This window comes from Geospiza fortis, unplaced genomic scaffold (genome assembly GCF_000277835.1).
Source record: "Geospiza fortis unplaced genomic scaffold, GeoFor_1.0 scaffold237, whole genome shotgun sequence".
Taxonomy (NCBI): Eukaryota; Metazoa; Chordata; class Aves; order Passeriformes; family Thraupidae; genus Geospiza; species Geospiza fortis.
In genome coordinates this window covers 2,737,014-2,763,928 of record NW_005054319.1, presented here as the reverse complement: position 1 = coordinate 2,763,928, position 26,915 = coordinate 2,737,014, and the positions used below count along the sequence as shown (strand labels likewise).

Below are 26,915 nucleotides of genomic sequence, written 5' to 3'. Positions count from 1 at the left end.
CGGGCCGGGCGGGTGGCGGAGCGGGGCCGCAGGGCCCGGCCAGGCCCCGGTGCGAGCGGGCCCGAGCGGGCCGGGCTCTGAGCCGCTGTGCGGGGCCCTGCGTGTAAACAATGAACCGGCACGCTGCTGCTTTCACCGCGCCTGAATGCGGGGCTGGTTTTTGTCAGCCCTCCCTTTAAAAGGCGTTTCGAGAGGTACACAATGTGAACGTGCAGTGTTGTGATGAACCTGGGTTTTGCACCTGTGTTTGGGGATCTGTGCCATAATGCTCAATGGTAACGTCCAGTGTCAAATATCGGTTTTGTTACTTGTGGGGGGTTTTTTGTTTGTTTGCTTTCGGGTTGCTCTTTTAAAGGAATAATAATGTTTTGTGAATGTGTGTTTTAATAAAATGTTGATTTAGCTTGGAGCTCTTTGCTCTTCAGCCTGTTTAAACAAGTAATTAACTCGCTATGGTGAAACATCCTTTGTGGAGTATATATACTTAGGAATTTGCGTTCTTTAACCAAAAACAGTGATTTTATTGGTTATTCTGAATAATAGAATGAATTAAAAATTGAAATTACAAGTAAAAAATGGGTTGCTCTCAGAAACTGATGGAGTTTGCATGTTCCAGTTTCATTGTTATTGATAGTTTGCCTAAATCTGTTTACATGTGTGGCATCAAATGTGTTAAATCATAGTGGCTTAAACTTACTTGGCTTTAAAATGTAAGGATAGTAAAGGTTCTATTTGAAGCAGTGCTACCAATATCTAAGACTTTATTGTATAGGTTTTTATCCCTTGTAACATAAAAAATAAGACATGCTGTCTTGGGAATTTTCTCATTGTCTAACAGACTTTGGTGAATATTTCTACTCTGCCAGGGTCCCTTTTGTGAAATGACAATTTACCACTTCCTTTTTTACAAAGGGTTTCATGAGGAACTGCCTGGACAGTATGTTGGTAAAAGTCTGGGTATCCCAAAAGCCATCAGTGAGGGTTTGTGTCTGTCCCTGTGATGTGTTTGTAGTGCACGGTCAGTGTTTGGTGCTGCTCCCCCTGCCTTGTGATGCTTCTGTGCAAAAAGGCCTCTCGTGGAGCATTTCATCATCTTTCCTGGAAGCCAGGAAGCTTGCTGCCATGGTGCTAGGACTTTGTTAAGGCTGGCTGATTGTGACAGTGAGTGTCAGATAAGCTTTTTTTGAACTAGTAGTGCAGCCTCATGTCACTCAGAAGCTTCAAAGTCCTTAGGAGACAGCCAAGGACTTGTGTGCAGGTAAATTCTGCTGCACTGATTACAGGAGTTCCTGAGCTTCCTTGTGTTCTGACAGAGTCACAATCTGTCTTCTCCCTCCCTTCTGCTGTGCTGATTTATTGTAACACAGATTCAGTTTAATTGCAAGGGGGAGATGATGCTTAGGATGACTGTTGTGTCTGCTTCCCAAAAAAAGCCAAATAGTCCAGCTGTCCCCTCTGCAGGAGCATGGAAGTTGGCTTGTAAGCTGAGGCATTCCAGTGGAACTGGGTGCTTCCCTGTAATTCACTGTGGGCTGTCTTATCAAAGTGTTCTTATTACTGGGCTTTTATACAACTACAGGCTTTGTTCTTGCACTATACATACCTTAGTATTAGAAGTAGATGTTTATGGGCTTCTACAAAAGGGAAAAAGGCTATTTTAGAGTTTGGGCCTGGTAATCTGCAACAAAGCTGAGACTGAAAGTCTGCATGAAACTGGATCCAGACAGATCTGTGGTACCTAAAGCAGAAAGGTGTTGGGCACCCAGAAGTGTTTAAACTGAAACTAAGTACAGTGCTTAGCTCTCAGGTTCTCTGCCAAGTTTTGTGATTTAAGATTTTCAAAATATTTTATTAGCATGTCTCTTTCTGTTCCAGTTGTGTATGAAAGTTTCATAAGTCAGAAGAAAGATTATACATGAAAGGTGGAGTGCTGTTAAACACAAGTGAACAAATTAGAGTGAGTCAATGTCCTCCGCCCACCCTGTGTCTGTTTTGTAATACAGATGTAGAATATTTCTAAATAAATTGAGTTGATAATTTGTTTTGAAGAGGTGAGTAACTAAGATTAAGCTGTTGAAGTAAAGTCAGGCTTCAAAAAAAATCCAGTTTCATAGTAAATTCTAGATGCCCATTTTTGCAAATGGTGGTGGTCATCTCTGAAGATGACTTTCAAGTGCTTTTTAAGTCAGTTAAGCCTGTTTTGTTGCTTTGAAAAATTGAGTAGAGATTTCACCTCCTGAGTCAGAATTAATTTTAGAGCATCAGACAAGCAGTGAATCAAACCAAGCCCCTAAATCTTCCAAGAGTGATTTCTAAGTGTGGTGTTTAGATGGCAAACCTGATATCCTCACTGGAGAGCTGGGTGCTATGAAACCCAGCTATTAATAGACCTACGCCTAAGTACCTTCGAGGCTTTGCAGTTTGCACTGCCTTTGTCAAGCACATATTTTATCCATAATAACTTAATGGTACAATTAAACCTTATCAAATAAGAAATACTATTTATGTTCTAGCATTTGATTTATTCAGAATTCAAGTAGAGAGAGAACTGTTGGTGAAGGGGAAAAGAATAGGGAAGAAACTCAACCAACATGTTGTTTTTCAAACTCGGCCGTTGCCCTGCCCATATGGGCAATGCAGACAGGGAGGAGCTGGGGAGCTGCTCAGAGCTCACTGGCATAGCTGAGCTTTCCATGTGGGAAAATACTGTTGGGTGTCAGAAGGATTAGCTACTGAGTTGCCAGTTAAAAAATAGTTTTTATGATGAAGTGATGCGTGCTAAGCACGCACATCAACTCCAGCAGAAACTGAACAAGGTTTTTCTACCTTGAGGGTTAAAAATCTTTATTGGCATGAACCAATTCAAACAGATCAACCTTAATCATAGTTTTCAGCTTCAGTAGGCATATGTCTGAAAAACCTGTTTTGCTATTTTTTAATACAAGTGCTCTCTGATATTATCAGCATCCCTCATCTTGAAATTCACAATGTTTCCACTTCTGTTCCTGGCGAGCCCTTGCTTTCTGGTCCCCATTTCCTATGTGCTAAATTGAGCTCCTGTTTGTTGATAAAGTAAGGCAGCAGTTGTTACATATTCCAACAGAATTTGCTGCTCATTCTAGCAAAAGAATGAGGCTGCTTTGCTAATACTTCCGCACTACTGATTTAAGCTTCCTGTAAACAAACAATAAATTTATATACAAGTTAGTGAAACCATTATGGCTCTGGGGCAAATGAAGTGAATGTAGAGGATCACTTAATGGAAATGTGTTTTCTATAATACAAAAAAAAAAGTAAATAGCAGGAGGCTTTTTTTTTCATTAACTTCACTTTGCATGGGAGGTGCTTGGATTCAGGAAGCTACAATGCTTAGGCCCAGAAGTTTTAATATTTTTAAGTCTTCAGTAGTCATGGGAATGCCCTCCTGCCTTACTGACCTCAGGATTTGGAGGCTACAGGTAGACCGACTAAGAGCATTTTAATGTTACGTGTACAGATTGCTTTTGAGCTGCTTTTACCTGTACCTGCTTTTTGTCCTCATTTCTTATGCATATGTAGCTGTACAAAATAAAACCTTATTTCAGCATAGGAAAGTACATCTCCAAAATGAGATGCTTGTTGATGTTATGATTATGAAAACTAGCTGGGGATATTTTTATCCTGGTTCAGATATGTCATCATAGATGTGTGGAATATCTTTTACTGCTGTTGAAACAGGAGCCATAGATAATCTGCCAGTAGCCAGGATTCTGCCTTGCTAACCGTGCAAATCCAGAATAGCCAAATCCCTATTTGTTAACTACAAATAAGCTTTCATCCAAGAATCTTTTCTGCAAAATTAAAAATTTTATTTGGCTAATAAAACTAAGGAAGGCTGAAGGGTTTTTGCCAATACTTTGAAATTGAAAGTCAAGTTGTTCATAGTACCACAAGTAGTCACCCATGCATCTCTGCAAGTTTGTTGATATGACAACAACAGTTTTTATTTTCTTCTGAAAGCTATAATAGCTTTCAAAGACGCCATGGAAAGTTTTACAAATGTTACTTGGGTGGTTTTGATTTGGTAGTTTTGGCTTTGGGTTTGTTTTTTTGGAAGTGTATGGCACTCTGGAAAATGTGCCTAATTCTAACCTATGAGTCACTTTGCAGTTGGCTCTTTTGCTAGGGTGTGTATTCAGTGGTTTTAATGACAGGAATAAATTATGTGAAATGAAGGATACTCCCTCACTGCTTAGGGGATGGTATTCAAAAGTGCTAGAATAAAATGATTTGACTATATGTAAAAACTTCTCAAGTTTCATCTGCATTATCCTCAGCTGGTGCACAGAGCAGCCTGTGCTTTGCTCAGAGGGCACTCAAAGCAAAACACATTTTGAGGAGATCTCTGAACCATGGCTGCGTGGTTCTTTAGATTTTTATACTTAGCTTCTTTAAGGGATACCAGCATAACACAGTTCCTGTGGAAGTGTTGTAATTTGGTTGTGATAAGAGTTTGGCTCATAACTGAGCCAGAGAACTTGGAAACAGCTGAAAGTAGGGTATCATAAAGAAGGTCACAGCCAGAAATACCCTGAGCTTCCTGTAGTAATGATAAGGGATACCTGGCACTAGCAGCAATACTACTCCACTACTGAGAGCTCCGTGTTTCTGGTAATAGCTCTTTTATTCAATGCTTAATAACACAGGCTGAACAGTGCAAGGGCTCCTTGATTGACTTGATGTAATTTTAAGTCATTGCATTGCTTTATTTTCACCTTTTACAGTATGATTTGAAACTGTCAACATGGACTTTTCACGTCTACACACGTACACCCCTCCCCAATGTCTGCCAGAGAACACTGGCTATACATATGCACTCAGGTGAGAACCCTTTTCTTCTTGTAGCCAAACTGTCTCTTCTGAATGTTGCTAATCTGGAGAGTTGAGCTTTCATGGTAAGTAGCTGACTTCTTTGAAGAAGTAAGGTTTTTCTAATCTGGTTTGAAAACAAGTGCTGTGTCCTAACTGGAGGAAAGAAAACGTTGAACTAACAGGACAATGACTAAGATAATGACTCAATGTTTATTAGTTGCTATGAATAACTTGTGTCCGCCTAGTTACAACTGCTGTTGGATTTCTATAAATACGTCCTCAAAATTCTTCGATGTTTCATGTCTTGTAACTTCGGTGTGTGCTTTCTTTTGTGACTTGGGACCACTTTCACTTTAAGCCACTGATTTTTGCACACTCATTGCTGCTAGTGTGGGACTTGGCTGGAGGGAAAATATTGATTACTTCTTTTAGCAAAGCTGCTTGTTGGGTGAATGTAAAATCTGTGTTCTAATGAACTTGCTTTTCCTTGTATCTTTTTTTGTATCTTCTAATGATCTTGTTTTTTCCTTGTATCTTTGTTTCACTAAAATCAATTCAGTTTTCTAGAAACTAACTGTAGTGTTTGGTAATTTTTGTATTATGTATTCAGAATAAGTGTTGTGATGCCTATTTTGAGTTTTTTACTATCAGTGTAGCAGATTGTTGCTGTTCTAATCTATTGAGCTTTTCCTGCTGTTGAGATATATACCTGCTTCAAAGTATATCTGTGATCTGAGTTATTGATTTAGCTAATTTTAAGTTTTAAAAATTTATTGTTTGTTAGGATGCAGTATGAGATTTGCTTTTCTATTCCCTCTGTACATCATTATTATGTGTTGTTATTAAAATCCATTCTAGAGATAGGAGAATACTTGGCTACTTGCCAATAAAACAGAAGTAGGCAAAACTGAAGCATTAAGAGATTACTGAGTTAATTCTCTTCTTTTGTGTGCTCCAAAACTGTACATTTACATTTTCTGTTTGGGATCATGGCTTTTATATTTTTTTAAGCCATAGCCTAATATCAGTAGTGTTGCAAAATGTGACATGTTTTGTGTTGCATCAATTCAGTTGTAATTTTTCCTGAATTTTACAAAAAACTATTGGTAAAATGTTGGTTATATACAGGTGGGTTTTCTAATTTCAAGAAAAGCATGCTGGGCAATGAAAGGTGATCTACATGCCTTGTATCCAGCAGCAGTTTCACTTCTGTATTACTGAGTTTAGTTACCTTTGTGTTGCAAATGTACCTTAGAGATTGGCTGAAATATTGTAACTCCTGACAGGTTAAACTCCTGTGGTATTCTTGTGCAAAATTCTCAACCAGTGAAACAGTGGGCAAGTAGAAAGGAACATGCAGAATGATAAATCCTATTGGACATCTGGAGGATATTTAATTATAACTTTAGTGGGGTTTATTTAGGGGACAACTGAACGTTTGTCTTGCTGCATAAATGAAGACTGCTTTTGCAAACAACTTTGAAGTTGTGAGGGGGGTGTGTGTGCTGAAACTTTCCAGCTTGCCATTTCACTGTGTTAAACTATTAGGCATATCCATAGAAATGGATAGAGCTGGGTAAGATGAAGTTTAATAGCTGAATTAATGAAGGCCAGTATAGTTAAACTAGGCTGAAATTGATTAATTGTAACTCTTCCTTATGTAGAAAAGAAGGATTGGAAAGCTCTTTCTTTAAAATTGTGTGAAGCCCCAAATGTTAAAATAGTGGGAGCACACTACTTGGTACTCTGACATGACACTGCTTTCAGGGTGTCAAGAGAGTAAACCACAGTCTGTGCTGAGTGCAGACTCTTGCTGTGCCTCTGCTTGCTCCATATGTGCAGAATGACATCTATTATTGTAGCTCTTCCTACTCTGGGTTAAGCAATATTTGAAGATCTGAGGAAATTGCTAATCAGAAATATTTTCACGTTGAAATTTGTTCCTTCTTACCGCTCACCTGTGTTTGTTTTGCTTATATTCTAATCTGATTTATTCTGCCTTTGACAATTCAATCTTTACGGAATCTTTTCTTTAAAGAAATTGGCTTGGGATGTAGCCCTGCAGAAAGCAGTACAGTGAAGTTTGATACCACAAAGCTATTAATAGAGTTGGCTATGATTTATTAATAGAACTTATATTAATACTCACTGGAATCACTGTGTGTTCATAGCTGTAGTGCTTCTACTTTGTGCTTCTACTCCTCCAGCCCAAATCAGAAAAACATTTACTGATATACCTAAATAATCTTTATCCTCCTCCAAATGCAAGTCAAACTTGTGAATCTCACCCACCTGTCAACATGCAATTTACACCCCACTCTTATGACTGATCTTTCTTTTTAGTCACCATCATCTTTTGAATTGTGTTGTCAGTTTGGGTGGCTTTAACACTTCTTCACAAATATGGGTTAAATCAATAAGAATTTGGTTTTCTGTGTCAGAGCATTCAACTGAGATGCAATTTTCTGCAGAGTAATTGAATAAAATCCTTTGAGGTTTTTAAGTATGTTCTGGGTCTGACTGAAGAAATTACTAAACAATTCAAGGTAGTGTCCTTGGTCACTTAATGTAAGTAATGCCCCCTGGTTAGAAAGCCTGTGAATGTTTTTGTATTGACTATATGTCTGTCCATGTTAGGAGATGTCTGTTCAGTTGTAGTTTTCTATGTGTATTGCATGTGCCTGTTATCCTGAATAGTCAAGACCACCACTGCCCATTTCATTTCAAAGAATATTTATAAATAAATGACACTTCAGGTCCTTCAGACAAGCTATAGGCATGCTAAAATTGGCAGACCTCATTCTCGTTCTACTTACTTGAAAAATAACCTGCTGAAGTCATTCTTACTCTCTAGAAGCTCATGTGAAGAAGTATCAAGAAGATTAGATCCAGTCACCAGCTCTGCCAACAGCCATGGGAGCTGTTTGCTGGGGGAGGGAACCAGTCCTCACTGTTAGCAGAGGTTATGCAGGAGTGTAGGCTAATTGCATCCCACCTTTAGGTGTTTCTTGGTTAGCTGGACATATTGCGTAGGAGGGCATCAATGTACAGGTTCATTTCTGGCCCTTGAAAGGAAAGGCTGTGGTTTTACTGTGGTCTTTTCTGTGGAAGAAAAAAGGCTGCATTCCAAAGCATGGGAAGTGAAATGGCAAGTTAGGAGACTCCTAGGTACTGTCCTGCTGCCAGATAACTGATAATGTGAAGAGAATTATTACCCTGCATAAGTGAGAGACAAGCCCCTTTTGTTAAAAAGATTCCATGATGATCTGTTGGGTGTTTTTAGATAGTAGAGCTCAAATTCAAACTATTTATTCAACCCACATTGATATAAATGCTCATTGAGATACTTGGTAACAGCAAGTGTTCACAAACAGAAACAAATTGAGGCTGGTCACAGCTGTCAGCTTGTTCTGTGTACTTTGTGTTCTTGTGAATTGAGTATCTGTAAGAAACGTGGGGTGAAGATGAAGAAAAACAAATGCATAGTGGCAAATGTAAATAGCAAAACTGAGTTCTGAAACAACTGTTTAGGGAGGGACTCAATAGGAAACTGTTGTGGCACTGACCCTCTCAGAATAACAGCAGGAGGAGCCACATTTAACCCATATTCTCTTTTCATATCTGTCAGAGTATGAGTAATTTTTGTTTAGCATTTTTGAAAACTAAAAATTAAACTCTTTAGTCTACAATTGGTGGAGCACATGAGAAAACATGTTATTTCTTCTCCCTCTTCTGGCCAAATGAAAGCCAGGATTAACAAGCCTAATGTATTTAGTATATATGCTGGGTTTGTTAAGTTGTGCTGAGGCTCTCTCCTGCCTTGCACAGGGTTGCACTGCACGTGCCAGCCTTATCAGGGCAGACCAGTGAGATCCAGCACACGGAACCAAAGCCCTGCCATCAAATCTGTGCTACTCTGGGACATAGAAGTAGCTGCTTTGGACGGACTCTGGTCTGATCTTTTGGGCTGAATGCCCAGCTGGTTTTGGAGCCATGAGATATTTTCCAGCAGTGTGTTGTCTGGGTTTTTTAGCCAAAAGAAGTGCAGTTGACATGCTCTGACAGCCCCATCTTACATACTTTTCTTTATATTGAGGAGCAATGAAGAAACTGATTTCAAAAGCACCACCTTGTCAGAATTACTTCATTTGTAAGTGTAGCTTCAAGACCTTCTGGTGCTAACTTAATTCTATGCTGAAGCAGTACAATACTACCATATTATTACTTTGTGATGTTATGAGATCTTTAATAATGGTGTGAGAAAACTATTTCCATTAGGTCATTTTCACACAAGTACATTTTATAGTAGCTATTTGTATGCATTTTTAAAGGGAAAGCTTCAATTTCAAATACAGATTGCACAGTAGAATCTACTCATTCAGATCTAATTTGCTTGTTTGTTTTTGTTTGGGGAGAAAGAGCTGCTGTCATTAACAATTCTTTGCTTATCTCTTCTTTTAAAAAACCAAACAAAGCCTCCAGGAGTACTGAAGTGCTGTTACATCTCTGTATATCCCTGTGCTCAAGAAGGGACAGAGTCCTTATGAAAGCTGGCGCAGAGCACTCAGCATTTGGATGCTGTGGGTCACAGAGCTGAGCAGTTCTAGAACCTGACCTGTGCAGTGCCCTGTGCCAGCAGCCTCTGCTCACTTACATAACTGAATGCTTCCTTTGGTTGGAAGTATGACAATTCTGCTTTAGGCTGAACTTCTGCTTTGGTTAATGTACTTCTTACAGGCTCCTCAGCTTAATCTGTTTGTGTTTGCCTTGTGTTGCTGCTTTGTCTTCACTGTAAGTTTTCATGGAGGCTCTGAGAGAATCACATGCTGAAATGTGGAGTTCCTGGGGTAACAACATGAAGGCTATCTATGTGTGAACTTGCCTCTGTGGAGAAAAACAAATCAAAGTCTCTAAACATTTTTTGTCAATTCTGAGTTAAGTATTTCTAATGGTTTGCATTTGATTAGGAAATGTTTTTAAACCACGTGATGGTTGTTAAACTGAAATAGCCGAAGTAGGGAAGTCTTTAAGTATCTTAAAGGGAGGAAGTTCCTCCTTGTTGAGAGGTAGAAATTCAGGGTAATGTGGCATATGGATCTTCAGTTCTCAAAACAAGGACTTGGCAAACAGAAAATTGACAAAAATAAACTTAGACTGAAAATTAATCTTTGCCTTGCAACTTGGAGTGTGTCGTTTTTAATTTGCTTCTAGGCATGGTGAAGAAACTGTGTCATTAATTGCTTCCACTCTCAAATTGGTCCCAAAACAATGAGTGCTTGCTCTGGCTAAACTTCATATGTGGATGGTGATTGTTTCTTTCTGTGATTTGCTTTCAGTTGCAGAACTGCTAATATGAATTGCCTAGGAGAACTCTGAATATCTACATATATCTAAATTATTTGGGTTATTTGGTATATCTTGTGGGGATTGTACCATAACCCCAAATAAACTGCATTTAATGGAAACTTGGACTAGCTTGAAAAACCTGTTTGTTACCAGGTTGAAAATTCTCCCAGTAACTTTGCTGTTCTTATTTTACTGCAGTTCAAGTTATTCTTCATCTGCTTTGGATTTTGAGACTGAGAACAAAATAGATCCAGTGTTTGATTCACCCAGAATGTCTCGGCGTAGTTTACGGTTGGCTGCTGGAGGATACAGTAGATCAGATGATGGACAGAGTGATTCCCTTCACGACAGCTCTTATGCTGGAAACATGTCCTTCAGGGATCAGTCTAAGTAAGCATTTTTAGTCATCACTAGTAAATCCTGAGTCTTACTGCTTGAACACAATAATGCAGAAAGGTTGCCTACAGGTCTTATTTTTTGTTCTTGGTGTTTGCTGCCGTACTCTGAAATTTATGTTCAGTATGTGGTTTGCAATGACAATTTTTTACAAACATTTTTGTCAAATTATAGATGCTTGAAGGCAAGGACTTCCTTTTAAATCTTGTTTTCTCTGTTTAGTCACATCAGTGTTGAAATGACTGTTTATTCATTTTTTAATAAAGTGAGAGAATAACAGAAATATGTGTCTTTAGTGCTGTGTCTTACTTGCCTTTGTTTCCTAGGGTGGTAAAGCAACGCAGAAGTATGAGCAAGCAGTCTGGCAGTGGAAGACATGTGCCAAGGAAAAATCTGTCCAGCTCATCTATTTTTAGCCAGAGCAGTTTCAATAGCCATGCCAGTGATACATCAATGATATCCACTATATTGGATGAGTCTCTGATTCGGGAACAGACAGAAGTTGATCATTTCTGGGGTAGGCAATAATTGCTACTGCTTGTATCAAACTGTGCAAACTGTTTGGTTTGGTGTGTATAAATGTATGATCTTTACATCACCTGTTGTCCATCCTATCCCCAAACATGTGTGCATTTGCACTTCATCTGTAGGGGGCTACTTGCTAAGATGCCCACTGGAAATACATGGTCCAGAGTGTAAATTTAATTTACTGGCATGGTTAATGTCAAGACATTTGCAGTCAAGTTAATATGCCAACAAACATAAACACTTCTGTGATGCAATGCTGTAATTATCTCCTGTGTTTGCTTTCTTCAAAATGTACACTGAGTTCTGTGTTGAAAGAATGATAAACATATAACTTGTTTTTGAAAAGTCAAAGGAAAAGCATTGTCTTACTTGTTTGTAGGCAGAAATGTGTTTCTTTTTAACATACCTTGAGATGAAAGTTTCAAATTAGTGGCATTTCAGAATTTCCCAAAAGGTTTTTTGTATGTGGCTGGCTGGTTTGGCTTTTTAACTATACTGAAATAGATTTTCCTGGAACCTTTTCTCTTCAATGAAGATAAAATATGAGAGTTGTCTATATAAAGTATTGTCTGTGTGAAGCATTGTGGACAACCAGCTCAGCAATTTGTTCTATCTCCCAATTCAGACTCTTTGTTTCCAGTCAGAATACTTGTGACCTTCCCAGAGTCCTAGTGGGAAGAATTGTATCGATCTTGGTAGAACCCATTCTAAATGTTAGATAACCTGGCTCTTAAAACAGAATTTTAAATACAGTAGTATCAAAGTAGTTACCAAGCAGCAGAAACCTTGTAAGCTTATAATTAGCTGCTTTAACTTCTTGTGGGAGCTAAGTCAAGGTGCAGTTGGCATTCATGTTGCTTTGCCTGCCCCTTCTGTGGTGGGATGATTTTCACAACTATTACCCTACTCCAGTAAGGTCTGGATAGATGTTTCTCTGATGGGCTACAAAATACATTAAATGCTAACCATGAAGAGACTTTGTTTGAAGTCTTAAAATTAGTGCAACTTCTAACTTGAGTTTGTCAGATATTGTAATTCAATTCAGGTCTTTCTTATATTTGGGACCAATTTCTTCTTTTTTTTCGTTTGCAGGCCTTGATGAAGAAGGTGACCCCAAAGGTAAGTGCAGTTTGCTTTTCCTTGCACATGGTTTCTGTGTGACAGGCCTGGTGCTGGCAGTGCTGCCATGGGTGTTGTGCTGTGTTCCAGGCAGTGACACCACGCTGCTGCTGCAGGGGAACGGGGGCATTGCAGCCCCAGAGCTGCAGCCCACGCTGAACGGCTACACGTGCAGTGACTGCAGCATGCTGTCAGAGAGGAAGGAGGTCCTCACTGCCTACTCAGCTTCCCATGTGCCATCTTCCAGGATCTACACTAGGGACAGGAGCCAGAAACATGCATCTAGTAAGTTACTTTCTCTCGTGTTTCATTTCTACGGTGTTATTTAAGCATCTGTCCAACCCTGATGAACTTGCCAGTAACCAAATTCTAGAGATCAGCTTTATTTGAAATACCTTTTTCTGTATCAGTTGAAATTTTATGTACTTGTGAGATTCTCATATATAATAATCTACTGATTTTCAGTGCTGCTGTAGAAATCAAACAATTACAAAATTCAAATGCCCTGGTATCTTAAGTTACAATCAGTGCTGGCTGGCCAAATAATTTTATAAGTCTCCTAATCTGACATCAGATCTGTGTGGCTCTGCCTATGAAATATTTGGTCATGGTTTCAAAGATACAGACTTCCTGTGCTTTTTGGTTTACAATTTTTTGTCCCTCATGTGATTTGAACTTCCAAGGTTGAGCAGAATTGTTACTTTGCACTGCTTTTGTTATCAAGGGAGTCTCTGAGAGGGCTTTCTACTTTCTGCTTCCTTTTTTCCTCCTCTTTTAACCTTGCAGTTTTTTATAGTGTTTCTAAAAGCTAAACCTCAACTACATGAAAAATTGAACTCCAAAGGGAAAAACTGATTCAAAATAGTCACTCTAGTGACTACATTCCTACAGCTTGAAAAATTGAGTCTGTATAAATGAGATTCTGCCTTTCCAAGACAGTCTCCATTCAGTGGATTGTTTTCCTCATTGTCTGGCCCATGTCTGCCTGCCTCTTGCACCTGGAGTTTCCTGATTACTGGTAGTCCTCACTTACCACAAAGGATTTGTTTCCTTAATGACCTTGAATGAGAAAGGAGCCAGTTGTGGAATTTTGTGGGTTTGTTAAGTCTTGAATGAAGTTTGTTTTCAGTACAAGAAAAAGGAATTAGTCTGTTTGAGCTATATGATATGACTTCAAATACTTAAGTATTTCTTTTTATTTAGTGTGTAGCACAGGGTGGAATTCTTTTGACTTGAACAGTCAACTACTTAAAGTGGCACTGCATGAAAACTCTTTCTGTACTTCTGAGTTTATATTCACACAAGAGTTTTCCTCATCTTTGTACATTCCTTTGAACTTTAATCTAGGGGTTTGAGTCAAACTTTGGGGATGTGAGGGTGGGGAAAAGCACACAGTCATGGCAGCTTTTTGGGATGTGGCTGAGTCCAGCACAGTGGCAGTGGTGGATTTTGGCTCTGGAGGAGGGTGTGTCTCTAGCACTTCAGGCAGACCTCTGTAGGAACTTCTTCTGATGTCACAGCAGGGAAGATGGTGGGCAGTCCTCACTCCTTCAAATCCAGAATAACACTTTAGTGTCTCTTTGGAACTGTGACCCCAAAATCAGGATCAGCAGTTCACCTCAGTGAGGAATCCTGAGTTCCATAAGCAAGGAATTCATTGCTCTTTAGAGTTCTGCACTGTCACTAAGCAAAGCTGTTCTTGCTGAAGTTATACATTTTGCCTTGAAGTCATTATCCTGGGTGTGTAATTCTTACCAAAGATTTCATGCAATATCTAATACACCCAGACTTTTCAAACCACACTTTCTGAAGTGTCATACTCTTAGCTAAACAAAGGCTTTCCCTGCTTTGTCCTCACTCTTTCACAAGCTAATGGTGACCAGAGAACAGAAGTACATATTTCTGTGGATGAATAATTTGTATTCACACTGTTTTTTTCAATAGGAGGAACATATTTCTACATGAGTAAGATTCTACGATTGGTCAAAAATACTGCAGCATCCTTTGCATCACTATTAGTGCAACTCTTTCAAATGGTTTTGCTGAAGCTGGGTTATGAATATAAAGGTACTTTTCAGTTGTCTTCCTTGGTCTGCAAACAAAGACAGAGTGTGTGTATTAGGTTTCTTCTGGACTTCATCTTTGGCACTATGGTGTTCTTCTTCTATAGTCTTTTGGCTGGCTCCTGTCTTTCTCAGTTTTTATTTCACTCGTGCTGCACTTTTCATACCTTTCCTGTTTTGAAAGTATCAAGATTCCCTTATATGAGATCCACATGCTGATTTTATTAGGAAGTGGTAGAGAGTAATTTTTGACTTGAGAAACTTAAGTTGATTTTTAAAAACTGTGGTGATAGTGTCAAATTCTAATTTTTCAATGTCTTTCATTCTCTTTTATCACCCTTAAACCTACTGTGCACTTAAAGCTCATTTAGATCTGTCTTGCAAAACTCAAACTGTTCTCATCACTCTGCACTACTTTAGAGCACATCTTGTTTTCCCTGAAAATATTCATTTCTTCTTTGGTGCTTTCTCTTCTATAATACCTGCTCTACAAGTGAAGTTAAATTGCCATAGGCAGAAGGGAACTGATTTCTGCATGTGAGTAGAACTTTGCTCTCCTCCTTCTCTCTGCTCAGAGCCTTATAATTCCTAATGCTTTCTTCTCCTTCTTGTAACAAGTTTGTTAAAATCAGCACAAATATGCAATGAATGGCTGACCCATTTGATGGAATGTTGGGAACAGGGACTTACTTGATGAGGGGTTGTTTATTTGTTGGTTTTTTCTTTTTACAAACTTTGCTATCTGAAAAGAAGCAGAAGGATTTCTTTGAACTAAGAGGCCCCTTGATATTTAAAGAAGGAAGAAGATTACACAGAGTAGCCTTCTTCCTCAATAATTTTTCAGGTTTCCTTAGAGTAATCTGACTTAATTAGTGAACCAAGCCAGTTTAGCTAAAATCTGTGTCTATGAAAGGCTTTGAATTTGATAATCAGAATCTGTGTGTGCTTTTTGGATGTGTTGCAGCTCACTCAGACTACTGTGGAAGCATGAATGTAAAGGAGTTCTACAGAGAAGATCGTCACCTTGGTGTGAATGAGGAGTCAATATGTAAGTACAGTGATTGATGTAGTCTCAGTCCTGGGCTCTACACCAGGTGGTTGCTGTAATAGCGGCATCACACAGCCCCTGACACTGTGGGAGCTACAAAGTAAATATTTGGTTTGCAACTTAAGTGTGGGGGGGATGGTGATCCCCTGGTGTACTGTAGTATTTCCCCCAGCAAGTTTCCTTCCCTGAAGTTTGCTTAGCAGTTTTTGGGTTGATGACTGATGATGTGAGATAGACTTGTTCAGGTTATTTTGTAACAGATCTTGACTTGATCCTGGCTTTATCCCATTAATCAACTGTTACCACAACCAACAGGTGATGACTGTAAAGGGAAGAAACATCTTGAAATGTACACCACAGACCACATGCAGTCCTCATGGACTAAAAGGGTAGCAAGGACCATTTGGCACACCTTTTCTTCTGCAGGTTGACTTGGATATTTTTGTTTGCTTTTATTTTGCATCGCAATCTCACAATGTTAATCACACGTTTTGTGTTTGGGCTTTTTTTCCTTCCTTCATCTATCAAAGTAGGGTAGAAATGTAAAGTGCCTAGACAACTAACTTCTTTAACACCTCTTCTGTCTGAATTCTTGCTCTGATTTTGGCTTTTGTACAAGCTTGGCAGGCTGCTTACCTGTTAGGGAAAACAAGGTGTAGAGTGATGTGCACCTCATCTGTTAGAAGAAACAAGTCAGATTAATTTATTGCACTTTGGGGAGATCTGTATGCTTGCTAGGTTGAAAAGCTGACTTTAAAAGAAAACAAGGTATGAGATACTGGTATGCAGATTATTTGAATAAAGGGGTTTTAACATTTTATTTTTGTTCTAGTGATAGTCAATTTTTACAGGAATCTTGTATAGGGATAGAATCTACCCTGTGAGATGAGCGTTCCCTAGCTTGAATGACAGAGGCATCAAGGATCTGTTGAGTGCTCTTTATTCAGCAAAGGAAAATGATTTGAGACACTTCAGTCACCTAAATGATTTGCAAAACATTGGGTTGGTATATCTATAATCCCTCAGATTAACCCAGGCATATCTGCTAATCTAAGAATGTAGGTTTATTTTCTAAACATATATGGTGTAGTTTGTTCTGTAGAAAGATTGGTCCTAGTCTTGGACATAGTATTTGTTGGCCTCAGCAGGCTTTAAGTTACAGCATTTTATTATAGTGCATTGGATGGGGAGGTTGGTGGTAGTTTTGTTCTCTTTAAGAGATACAGAACTATCTTACTGAACACTCAGCTTAATGTAAATTTACTGCTTGCAACTTCTAAGTGGGAACACTTTCTATTATTTATCAATATTTTTTAGACATCACTGGAATTTTAAATTTTTAATTGTTCTCACTTCTGCACAGTAACCCAGATAATGAACTTGATGTATAATTTTGAACAAATAAGATGCTTTTAAAGTAATGATGTGCTTAAAGCTTGTTTTTGTGGTAGTACTCTTGCTATTCTCTGCTACACTTTGCATGGCATTGTTAGATAAACTTGTTACAAAATATAAACTTCGATTTTGGAAAAGTGATATTCTAACTGCACAGGTGGTGTTCAGTCTGTTTATCTCTGTCCATGAGAATTCAGTTTCTAAACTGTCTTGGTTTTACTTGACTTCATATTTATTAGTGGCTTGCTTTGCTTTAAAGTAGTGAAGAACCAAGTTTGAGATTACTGAAAGGTACAGTTTAAAATTCTGCAGAACATGTGATGGGCTGGGGACTGACTGTTTCACTGTGTGTAGTGAAGAGAACGTGCAGCTCCTTTGTGTGTGTTACCACACGGAGTTCATTTGTTATAATTCAGGATACTTTTGTCTGTTACCACATGGAGTGCATTTGTTATAATCCAGGTTACTTTGTGCTTCACGTGTTGCGAACAGCGGGAGCCACGGGATGGCTTGTGTCGCAGAAGGTGTTGTCTCTACTTTGGCTGGCCATTCTCTCTCCAGGTTACTATTCTAATCTCTGTGTGTGTGTGTGTGCATTGCCTGTTCCTTTTGGCAAATTAGGGGACTGCAGGGGCTTGCACTAATTCAGCTGTGCTTATGCTTTTGTGTCTTGAAATGCATGTGCTGCTTTATTGACCAAAATATGCTTAATGAGAGGGTGTGTTTCTGTTCACAGGCGTTACAGGAGACTAACCAGAGGGAATGAGTGTGTGAATATGGGGTGTCAAGAATAATGGGGTGTGTTTGGTTTGGCAGTCAATTGCTATATTGGTATTCCTCTTACCAAAAACTGCTGCTGCTAATCTGTGTGTTTCCTGGAGCATACTGAGGTCTCCAGTGTGTGATAAGTTGTGCTCAGACATTGATACTGAATTTCCAGTGAGGTAGCATTGCCATAACAAATGAGCATTTCATCTCTTTGCATGGCTGTTGACCTTGTTGAGTAGTTGTTAGTACAATGCTGTCATACTTGTGGTATCTAGATGTCAGTAAGCTGCATGCATTGCCTTATTCATGCATTTCTCCACTCTGCAAAGCTTTGCTGGCCACAGCTGCATGTCCCTCTGCTTGGTTTCTTTGAACATGTGCTGCAGTAACTACATTTCACACTCCCACCTTTTGTCTTCTAGGGAGGGCAGCTTCTGGCATGTTCAGGTTGCTTAGAACTGGGTGGTATCAACTTGTTACTCTGATGTCTTTGCTCAAGGTGTTTCTTGTAAGAAGGTGTGTATCCTTTGAAATTATTGTTTTGTGAGCAAGTTATTTACCCAGTTGTAATATAAATCAATGAATTATGGTAAATGTGTTCTTTCTTGTAAACTGTGCTCTCTTTCTCTAGATGCCTTCCAAAGAACTACAGGTGGTTATTGTTTCTTATCCCACTCCTGTTTCTACTAGGTAGGTCAATTGTCCACTTACAACACAAATCAGTGTGTGTACTACAGCTGCTCCAAAATAGCATTTTGAGTTGATTTATGAAGAAGATGCAGAACTGAAAAAGAGCAAGTTTGTGAACAGGGCAGTAATTCAGGCTTCCAGGGTACTGACAAGTCAGCAGGCTTTTACCTTTGTCACAAAAGCAATATCCTTGATTTAATTGCATAGAGCTCTTTAGAAAGAGTGGTTGAATAAGTAAATGCACTGAAGTCCTTTTTTTCTTTACCTCCTTTCATAGGAGTAGCAATGAAGGAGTAGGCTGGGTACTGATTCCTTTGTCAGTCTCCATAGAAGTGTGGTTAAGTTTTTACCAATTCATCCAAAGTCTTTCCTTTGCTCTAGATCCTGCTTTAGTTGCTTAAGATACAGCTGACTTTAGAGTGATTAGTAGACAGTGTTCAGCCAGCTGTCAACTGAAATGAAACAAATTGAAGTATTTACTAGAAGTGCTGGGCCATTTCTGAAAAGCAGTATCATGTCTTTGTGAATCTTAAAAACTTGCAGCTATTTTGTGGAGAAGATGAAGCTTCTTGGAAAATTACAGTGGAGATTTAAAGTCCTCTGTATAAGGGTGGACAAGGAAAGAATTTACCCTGTGTAGAACATGCTGCTACTTCCCACTAAGATATTGCCAAAATAAGTGTAATGTTGTGAAGTGCTGTTTTATTTCCATGGAAGCCTAAGTTTCTTCCAACTTTTATTAGCTCTTATGCAATGTGATATGTAGTAAGTATATCATGCAACATATTTTCCGTGGAGATATAGAGCAGCATTTATATCTGCCTTCAGAAAATGTGGCCTGTCTTAATCAGCAAAGGCGAGCAAGGTGCCTGGGAAGCAGTAGTATGAGTTTAGGCTTGTACCATGATATATGAAAGTGCAAGTTGCCTGCCTCACAATTCTGTGAGTGGGACTGATGAATGTTCTCTAATATTCTTGAGTACTTGATTAAAAAATTTTAAATCTGGCTTGTGATGATGTTTGTTTGGTGTGTCCTTCACAGCTACCAAGCAGACCATTTGTAGGTATGAGCAGTCAGAATGGAGAATTCTTTTGAACACACATTGCTTTTTGTTTCTGTTCTAGGTTTGTGGTTCTGGGGGCTTAATGGCTTCATTTCATTATTACCTCCATTGAACTGGACAAGAATTGGCACAATTCAGAGAACAGATGATTCTGTTCCTGTTCCTGAACCACAAGATGACTCTTTTCATTCTGTGCAACCTCCAAAGGTAAGGGAGAACAGTCTAGGGAAGAACTTGCATATATTTTAAGATCTCTTAACTTTCATGTCTTCAGTATTTTGTAATAACTACTTGTTGCACAAGAGCAATGTAGATAAGTTGAATTTTATACATTAAAGCATTATCTTTACATTTTAGGATACCATAAATATCTTTGACTTTGGTCGTATAAGTGAGCTGGAAAAGCAAATGGCCTTCGTGTCTGACAGATGCCATGACCGAAACAAAGAATACAACAAAGTGATGAGCCTGCTCCAGAATCTTCAAGATCAGGTTGCCACAATGAGTGACAGAAGTGAAACATTGAATTTAATAAAAAACGTAATGAGTCAATATATTAAAGATATGAAATTGGAGGAAAAGGTAAGACAGTCAGTTATTGATGTTTCCTGATACAGATTGTTCTGTTATATAAATGCAGATTGTGAGCGATTTGACTGGAGGATTCTTTATCTGCTCTATAAATAATCAGTAGGTACTAAGGGCCAGGGAGTAGTTGTGGGCATTTGTTCCTCCTTTGTTATTGGTGACAAAGGATTAATTCCAGACAGGTTGCTTAAAGTAGAGTCCTACATTGCTGAAAAGCTGCTGGATTGATCCTGTTTCTATACAGATAAAGAAGACTATAGGAAGGACTAGTGACAAAGCAGGGATTTTGTGGTAAACTTCCTGTATATAACCCCTACTGCAGCTAAATCAGACTTCTGTGTTTATTACAGATTCTGTAATGTCTCACACTACCTGCAGGATAAATCACTTAAATATTCACAGAACAGAATGAAAAGTGCACTTTGCAGAAAATATCAATTATTGTATTTGTACTCCAAAACAAAATACACCCCCTTTTTCTTCTCTGTTTTTTAAGACTGATTTCCTGGCTTTACACAAAGAACATGAGTTGCGCATCCAGACGCTGGAAGAACTTCTTAGAAAACTCTCAGCTGAATCCAAGGTATTGACAGTGAGCTTTGCTGACTTGTTCTAATTGTAACCTGTTGATAAAACATACTGATTTTTTAAAATTTGCTGTTCCAAACAGCAGTTTCCTTTACTGTGGCTATTACAGTTCCCTAAGTCTCATAACTTGTTTGTATTTTGGTTCCCTGTTCTTGGAGAGGGTTACATTCCAAAGTTTAAAAATTATTCCCCTGATCATTGAGGCAGGTTCTATTTGGAATAAAACCTTGTTATACAGAGGCACAAACATAATTGTGTATGCAGTCCCATACAGATGGTGCTAAAATTTACTTTCATATAACATTCTTTTTTCTCTTTCTTTCACTTGAATTTCTTTGTAATATGTTAAAACTTAACTTTTGTATTTTGTAGGACATCCAGAAGGAGTTCGATCTAGCCAAATCAAAATCAGTCAGGTATAAGCACTTTTCAAATACATTTTGCTTTTTCACTCCTGATGCCAGCTGACAGTGATCCTTATCTTGTGTCAGTTAACTGACCCTGCGAGGTTGTATTGTCAGCAAGAGCACTTCTGTCTTGTACTGGATTTCCACTGTGGTGCTGAACATCAGCACAGGACCCTACTCCAGTGTGGGGGCAACCCTACAACTACACTTTCATTAGAGAAAGCTATTTATATAGTATAGGAGAATGAGGGACTTCTCATAATCTTATAAATGCATTAGTTTTCCTTCAGATCACTTAGTGAAATATACAGTGACTGCTTTTGATGAGCTTTGTATTTAAATTCTTGAACTGTATCAATTCTAAATTTTGTCTCTTTTTTTTGCTTATTTGCTGAATTGCTATTTAAATTAGAATTAAATGTAAAAGGGCTTTAGAATGATAGTTGAGATCTTTTTCCATAGCATTCACAGGACACTGATCTGTACTGGTCATATATGAGTGGCTATTTGTAACTCAACACTGCCTCTGGAGTTACTCTGGTTTGATTGAGGTAGCCTGAGACTCACTTTAACCAGTGACAACCTCACACAAGGTTTGACTGGTTTGCCAGAAGCCCTTAAATTCCCCCAGATCTGTATATGTTTGAGTTATTAACTTGTCAGCCTGGTGATAATCTGAAGTCATCACTGCTGGATTTTTCCATTACATCAAAATACTTTACTTTGACTATATTAATTCTAAGTATGCCTTAAGTAACAGTATGTTACAAGTGCAAGTTCAGTGTGTGTATTGTGGTGAACAATTGAACTAGAAGAGCACTTTGTATTAGACAAGTATATTCTCACACCTTTGGAAGTTGATGGAATGATTCCAACTACTCTTTCCTAATAATTGACTCCTTGTTTTTGTCAGAGATGATGATCAATACAGTCTACTTATGTCCAAAATTAAAAAGCTAGAACTAGAGCTGGCTTCTATGAAATCAGAGCTGTTATCTGGGGAAAGTGTGAAGACGAGTTGCGAGAAAATGGATGTCATTCATGAAAAAGTAGGTTCTGCAACTTCTCTAACTGTCCCAGTAAAATTTGATATTACTTGGTTTTGTTCACTAATTTTCTTGAAATGCACTGCAGTCAGTAACACGGGGGTAGTATTATTCTTAAATAATGACAGTGTTGTATGTAGGGTTACTGTGAATTTTTCCACTAGTGCCTAACACTTTGCTGGAGAGGAGTTTATTGCTTGTTTTCTGCAATGGCAGGGATTTGCTTGGAAGTTATGACATAGTAGCCGTTCTCTGCACAGTACTTTGTTGATGTATTTTGCTAATCCATGGAAATATGTAAAAGAAACTCATGTAAAAGCAAATTAAGTTTGTTACCTGAGTTCTTTCTAAAAAATCGTGCCTAAGTTCTTTTGAAGCCTTTTTTAAAAGGTCTGACTGGAATGTAGCCAACAAAATACAGCAATACTGAGATGGGATTATCAACTTTTACCTAAATAATGACTTGTGATAAAGGTCTAACTATTGTACCTGTTGTATATTTTATATATATTTATAAAAACTAATAATTGTAATTATTAATGGCTTCCACTAGGTAGATGCCCAGGTCAAGGAATCTGTCAAGCTATTGCTTTTTGGTGATCAACAAGAAGACTTGCCTGAATCACTTCTCCAGTGGCTTACCTCCAATTTTGTGAGCAAAAGCGATCTACAGACTGTGCTGCGGGATCTTGAGTTGCAGATCCTCAAAAATATTACTCTCCATATGTCTGTAACAAACCAAAAAGTAACATCTGAAGTAGTTACAAGTGCTGTGACTAATGCAGGGATTTCTGGAATCACAGAAGCGGTGAGTGAGTTTTAATGCCTCAAAAATTCAACTAAAACTGGTAAGAGTTCTTTCATGGGCATTTTGCTGAGCATGTCTGTCAACATAAATGTTAATGATTTTAAGAGATGTCAGGAACATCAGTTGAAATGAGAACTGCAGAAAATGCTTTATCGAGTGTATTCTTGCAGCATTGATTGTTGCCTGTTGTCAACACTTGTGTTTTTTTTTAAAGTGTGCTGTCTTGAAAATTGAATTCCCAAGAAACAAGTACACCAAAGAAATGCAGCTCAAGGTCTTGGGAAGAAGGGAATGCAGATTTTAAAAATGAAACAAACCAGCAGTCAAGATGCAGTATAAACTTGTATTTTAAGGCAGACAACCATCTATTAGAAGTGACCTCTGTCTTGACAGAGGCTTTCAAGGACTTGTGATGAAGTGCAGCATCTCCAAAAGATGCCTGCAACTTCACAAATAGATAAATATCAATTATTTTATTGCTCGATCTTATTAAAATATTTTCTTTCCATTCTCTTGTATGTGTACACCTCTAGCAAGCACAGATTATTGTAAATAATGCACTGAAGCTCTACTCTCAAGACAAGACTGGGATGGTGGATTTCGCCTTGGAATCTGGAGGTAAATAGTAGAGGAAACACCATTTGACTATTCATGCTTTTAGTAGTATTTACTAGAAATATTAAAATGACGAGTAAAGCTTAGTAGGGCATTTTTGTGTATTGCCTGATCATCAGATCATTGCAATCTGTGATGGTGTTTACAGGCCTGTACATCAGCCTAGGTGTGCATGGACATGAATAGAATAGTTCTCAATATGTCTAAAACTGAATAAGAAAGAAATAAAAAACCTTTAACCTGTTCTTAAAATAACATTGTATGTGATAGAAGCATTGTATCCACAGAAAGTTATTAGATCTTAACATCTTTAATCTGGTATTCATTAAGCTTTATATAAATCTGTCTTAATTGCTCATTCCTTCTTGAAAACTTCTATTTCTGCTAACCTGATGTGTCTTTTTTGAGGTGGCAGCATTCTGAGTACTCGCTGTTCTGAAACCTATGAGACCAAGACAGCATTAATTAGCCTCTTTGGAATTCCTCTGTGGTACTACTCTCAGTCTCCCAGAGTGGTGATTCAGGTAATTAAAGGCCAAGTAAACAGATGCAGCAATGTTATTTTGTGTGGAGTGGTTTGGGTGGCTCTTTGGGTGCTGGGTGTATCTCTGCAATATATTGGGGCACAGGTACTTGGAGCTATGTTTCTAAGAGTGGGATTCTTCTGGCAGTCTCTGGGCACAGCTGAAGTCCTAGTCTAGCAAAACTGAGAGTCACAGGAAGCTTGGGTGGTGCACTGGGCTTGTGCAGAGTGGGAGGGCTGGGAGGGGTCCTGCTGAGCACTCATCTCAAGGCAGGTCTTCAGAACACCACTGGTAGCTCAGGTGGGTGTGCTGCCTTCCTGAAGAGTTCCACCAAGGAGATTATTTCTGCACCTTACTGTTTAAGACTGTCCCTGAGAACTCAAAATTCATTACAACTCTTTATTGCAATAAACTAGAAAACACTGCAACATTGTTTTTATTGTTGTGTCCCATCTTGTTCTCTCCACCTTCCTTGTGTGCAGCCGGACATGTATCCAGGGAACTGCTGGGCTTTCAAAGGATCACAGGGCTACCTTGTGGTGAGACTTTCCATGAAGATCTATCCAACTGCCTTTACATTGGAACACATACCAAAAACTCTTTCACCAACAGGAAATATCACCAGTGCTCCTAGGAATTTTGCAGTATATGTAAGTCTGTCTCTGATTTTGAGTTGATGTCTGAACACAGAATATTTGTGTTACATACCTTGGAGGCGAGTAACTTGAGGAAGGACAGCTAAGATGATAAATTGTTTCACTCATTGCTCTTAAAAATTGTTTTTATTTGTGAGCTTTGAGATTATGAATAACAAATGTTGCAACTAATTTTGGGTGAGCTATTTACTCTTGCTCTATACAGTAGTAAACACTTCTGGAGGGAGATGATGTTTTTTATTTGATCTAGTTTTTTCATACATTTTGTTTCATCCTCCTTCCTATTCTTCCTCTCTCCACCCACTATCCCTCCCATTTTGTCTCTGCACCTTAACTGTGATGTGCCTTAAATAATTTTTTTAGTTCATTTTCCCCAGCACCACAGTTGTGTAGGCAGGATTTCAGAACAGAACAGACCACAGGGTATATCAGAGAGCAGTTATGATATCTGAGAACTTTTTGTCAGGTTTTTCTAAATGCTTAAAGAGTCACCTGCAAGCATCTGAATCTTGACTTCAGCCTTGGTGTTCTCTCACTGTCCTGAACAGTTTATATTGTACACTGTGATAAGGGTTTAGCCATGAAAATTAAAGGGTTTGACCATGAAAACATGTAAACAGCACAGCTATTTACAGGGCAGGAATACAGAGCTGTGCTTGAACTTTAAATTACAATGGGAAACATTGTGATCCTGGCTTCTTAGACCTTCAAGTGCTGTCTCTTGATGCTCTGTGTAGGCATGCTTCTAGTTTGGGTTTGATTGGAAATTTGATGGAAGAAAAAATCCTTATGCTGTTGTTACAGGGTCTGGATGATGAATATCAAGAAGAAGGCAAACTTCTAGGAGAGTATGTCTATGATCAAGATGGAGAACCGCTGCAGATGTTTCCAGTGATGGTAAGTCTGGATTATAAGATTTAAAGTGTCACGAGAAAGCTACTTTTTCATTTTCTACACTTGTGTGCAAAGAGCAGTGAAGGGAAAAGGCCTTGTTCTCATGTGGGCACTGTAGAAGCTGAGGTAGAATCTACCTGTGCCTCAAACCCATGGCCTGAATAGATGAGAGGGGAGGAAGGCTTGTTGCTATATGGACACAGATGGAGGAAAGTTGCTAAACATGGGGAGAGTGTTCCATGCTGCTTCAGACTTTCAAATAATTGTAAGGCAAGGGAGGTTCTCAAAGGAACAGAAAATTCCCAAGGCATAGCTTAGGTTCCTGCAAGTACCAATAGTCATTAATAACTAAGAAAGCTTCAGTTGCAGCTGTTTGTGCCAGAACCCTGACACTGATTTGTGTGTTTGCTTTTCCCTTCTCCAGGAGAAAAATGAAGACGCATTCCAAATAGTGGAGCTGAGGATTTTCTCTAACTGGGGCCATGTGGAGTACACCTGCCTTTATCGGTTCAGAGTGCACGGGAAACCTGCCCAGTAATCCACACTACAGCTGGGGGTGGCTGCTTTGTACATTTTGTTCCTAATCTGTATATACTGGGAAGCCTACAACACTGGAATCTGTAAAGGACGAGGATGCAAGATGCACACTGCAGAACTATTGATCCTCTGATAAAGGCAGAAGACTGTCAGCAGAAATGTATAAACCCCAATTTTAATTTACTCTAAGGCTCAGCTTGTAATTGCCAGTTTGCTTCATATTTCTGTGTCCATGCTGAGAGAAATAATGCATGCAAACAGCTCTGGTTCATAAAGCCCAGTTGACAAACAGGTGACACACGTTTTATTACAAATGAATGTATAGGTTTTTTTAAAAAGAATAAACCACACTTTCTGCAACTAGGAATCTGTTCTTTTTTAATCCAGGACTTAACTGCATACTTTTGCTAGCTTGGCACCATAAGCCAAAAACTGTGGTACATTTTGAACACTGACTGTGGCTAAAGGTGTCCTTCAGTTGACAGTTGGTTTTAACCTTTTTGGTGGATCCAAAAGGGCTTCTTTGCTACATGTTGAATATAATAAATACTACTGTCAGGGAAAGCTAACACAACCAAAACCAGTTTCAACACCAGCGACTGAGAATGCTTTACTGTAATTTGTGGCCGTGAATTGCTCTAAAAGTCAGGGATAACTTCAGTTACTTAAAGTTATTTTAAGGGTTTTTACCATGGCAACTTGGCCAGTTTGTTCTTTTTTTAGTGTCAATCCCACATCGACCTTGATGTACTGACTGACTGGCTCGGAGCTGATAAGCCTGCTGAATTGCTCAGTAAACACTGCTGTACAGCAGCTGCACTACCTTAGTTTGTCCAAAGTGGGACAAGATTTCCTTAGACTGGTTGATTGTTATTCTCCATTTGTACTGTGAGAATTCGGTGTGTGGAAAACAAGCCTGAAGCAATTCTCGCGGCGTCACAGTTACCAGAGGGACTCGAGCTCAGCGCTGCTGTGTGCAAACAC

At 38.8% G+C, this 26,915-nt stretch overlaps 1 protein-coding gene across 5 annotated transcripts in view; it reads left to right on the top strand.

Moving 5' to 3' along the window:
* The first annotated feature begins 30 nt into the window (after positions 1-30).
* Positions 31-26,915, top strand: part of SUN1 (Sad1 and UNC84 domain containing 1) — a 27,557-nt gene continuing 672 nt past the window's right edge. Inside the window, exons 1-23 of one of the 5 annotated variants that reach the window (XM_031056520.1) lie at positions 31-194; positions 4,764-4,860; positions 10,396-10,587; positions 10,920-11,110; positions 12,214-12,240; positions 12,331-12,525; positions 14,185-14,307; positions 15,268-15,351; positions 15,667-15,777; positions 17,209-17,307; positions 17,937-18,030; positions 18,146-18,204; positions 19,330-19,475; positions 19,626-19,850; positions 20,353-20,439; positions 20,817-20,860; positions 21,765-21,900; positions 22,451-22,705; positions 23,239-23,323; positions 23,729-23,844; positions 24,327-24,494; positions 25,305-25,397; positions 25,819-26,915. The exon at positions 25,819-26,915 is cut by the window's right edge and continues 672 nt beyond it. In XM_031056520.1, the coding sequence (XP_030912380.1) occupies positions 4,784-4,860; positions 10,396-10,587; positions 10,920-11,110; positions 12,214-12,240; positions 12,331-12,525; positions 14,185-14,307; positions 15,268-15,351; positions 15,667-15,777; positions 17,209-17,307; positions 17,937-18,030; positions 18,146-18,204; positions 19,330-19,475; positions 19,626-19,850; positions 20,353-20,439; positions 20,817-20,860; positions 21,765-21,900; positions 22,451-22,705; positions 23,239-23,323; positions 23,729-23,844; positions 24,327-24,494; positions 25,305-25,397; positions 25,819-25,932 (2,721 nt within the window). In that variant the 5' untranslated portion in view covers positions 31-194; positions 4,764-4,783 and the 3' untranslated portion in view covers positions 25,933-26,915. Of the gene's footprint in view, positions 276-4,763; positions 4,861-10,395; positions 10,588-10,919; positions 11,111-12,213; positions 12,241-12,330; positions 12,526-14,184; positions 14,308-15,267; positions 15,352-15,666; positions 15,778-17,208; positions 17,308-17,936; positions 18,031-18,145; positions 18,205-19,329; positions 19,476-19,625; positions 19,851-20,352; positions 20,440-20,816; positions 20,861-21,764; positions 21,901-22,450; positions 22,706-23,238; positions 23,324-23,728; positions 23,845-24,326; positions 24,495-25,304; positions 25,398-25,818 lie in introns of all 5 variants that reach the window. The other 4 variants (XM_031056521.1, XM_031056523.1, XM_031056522.1 and 1 more) reach the window with 4 other exon arrangements.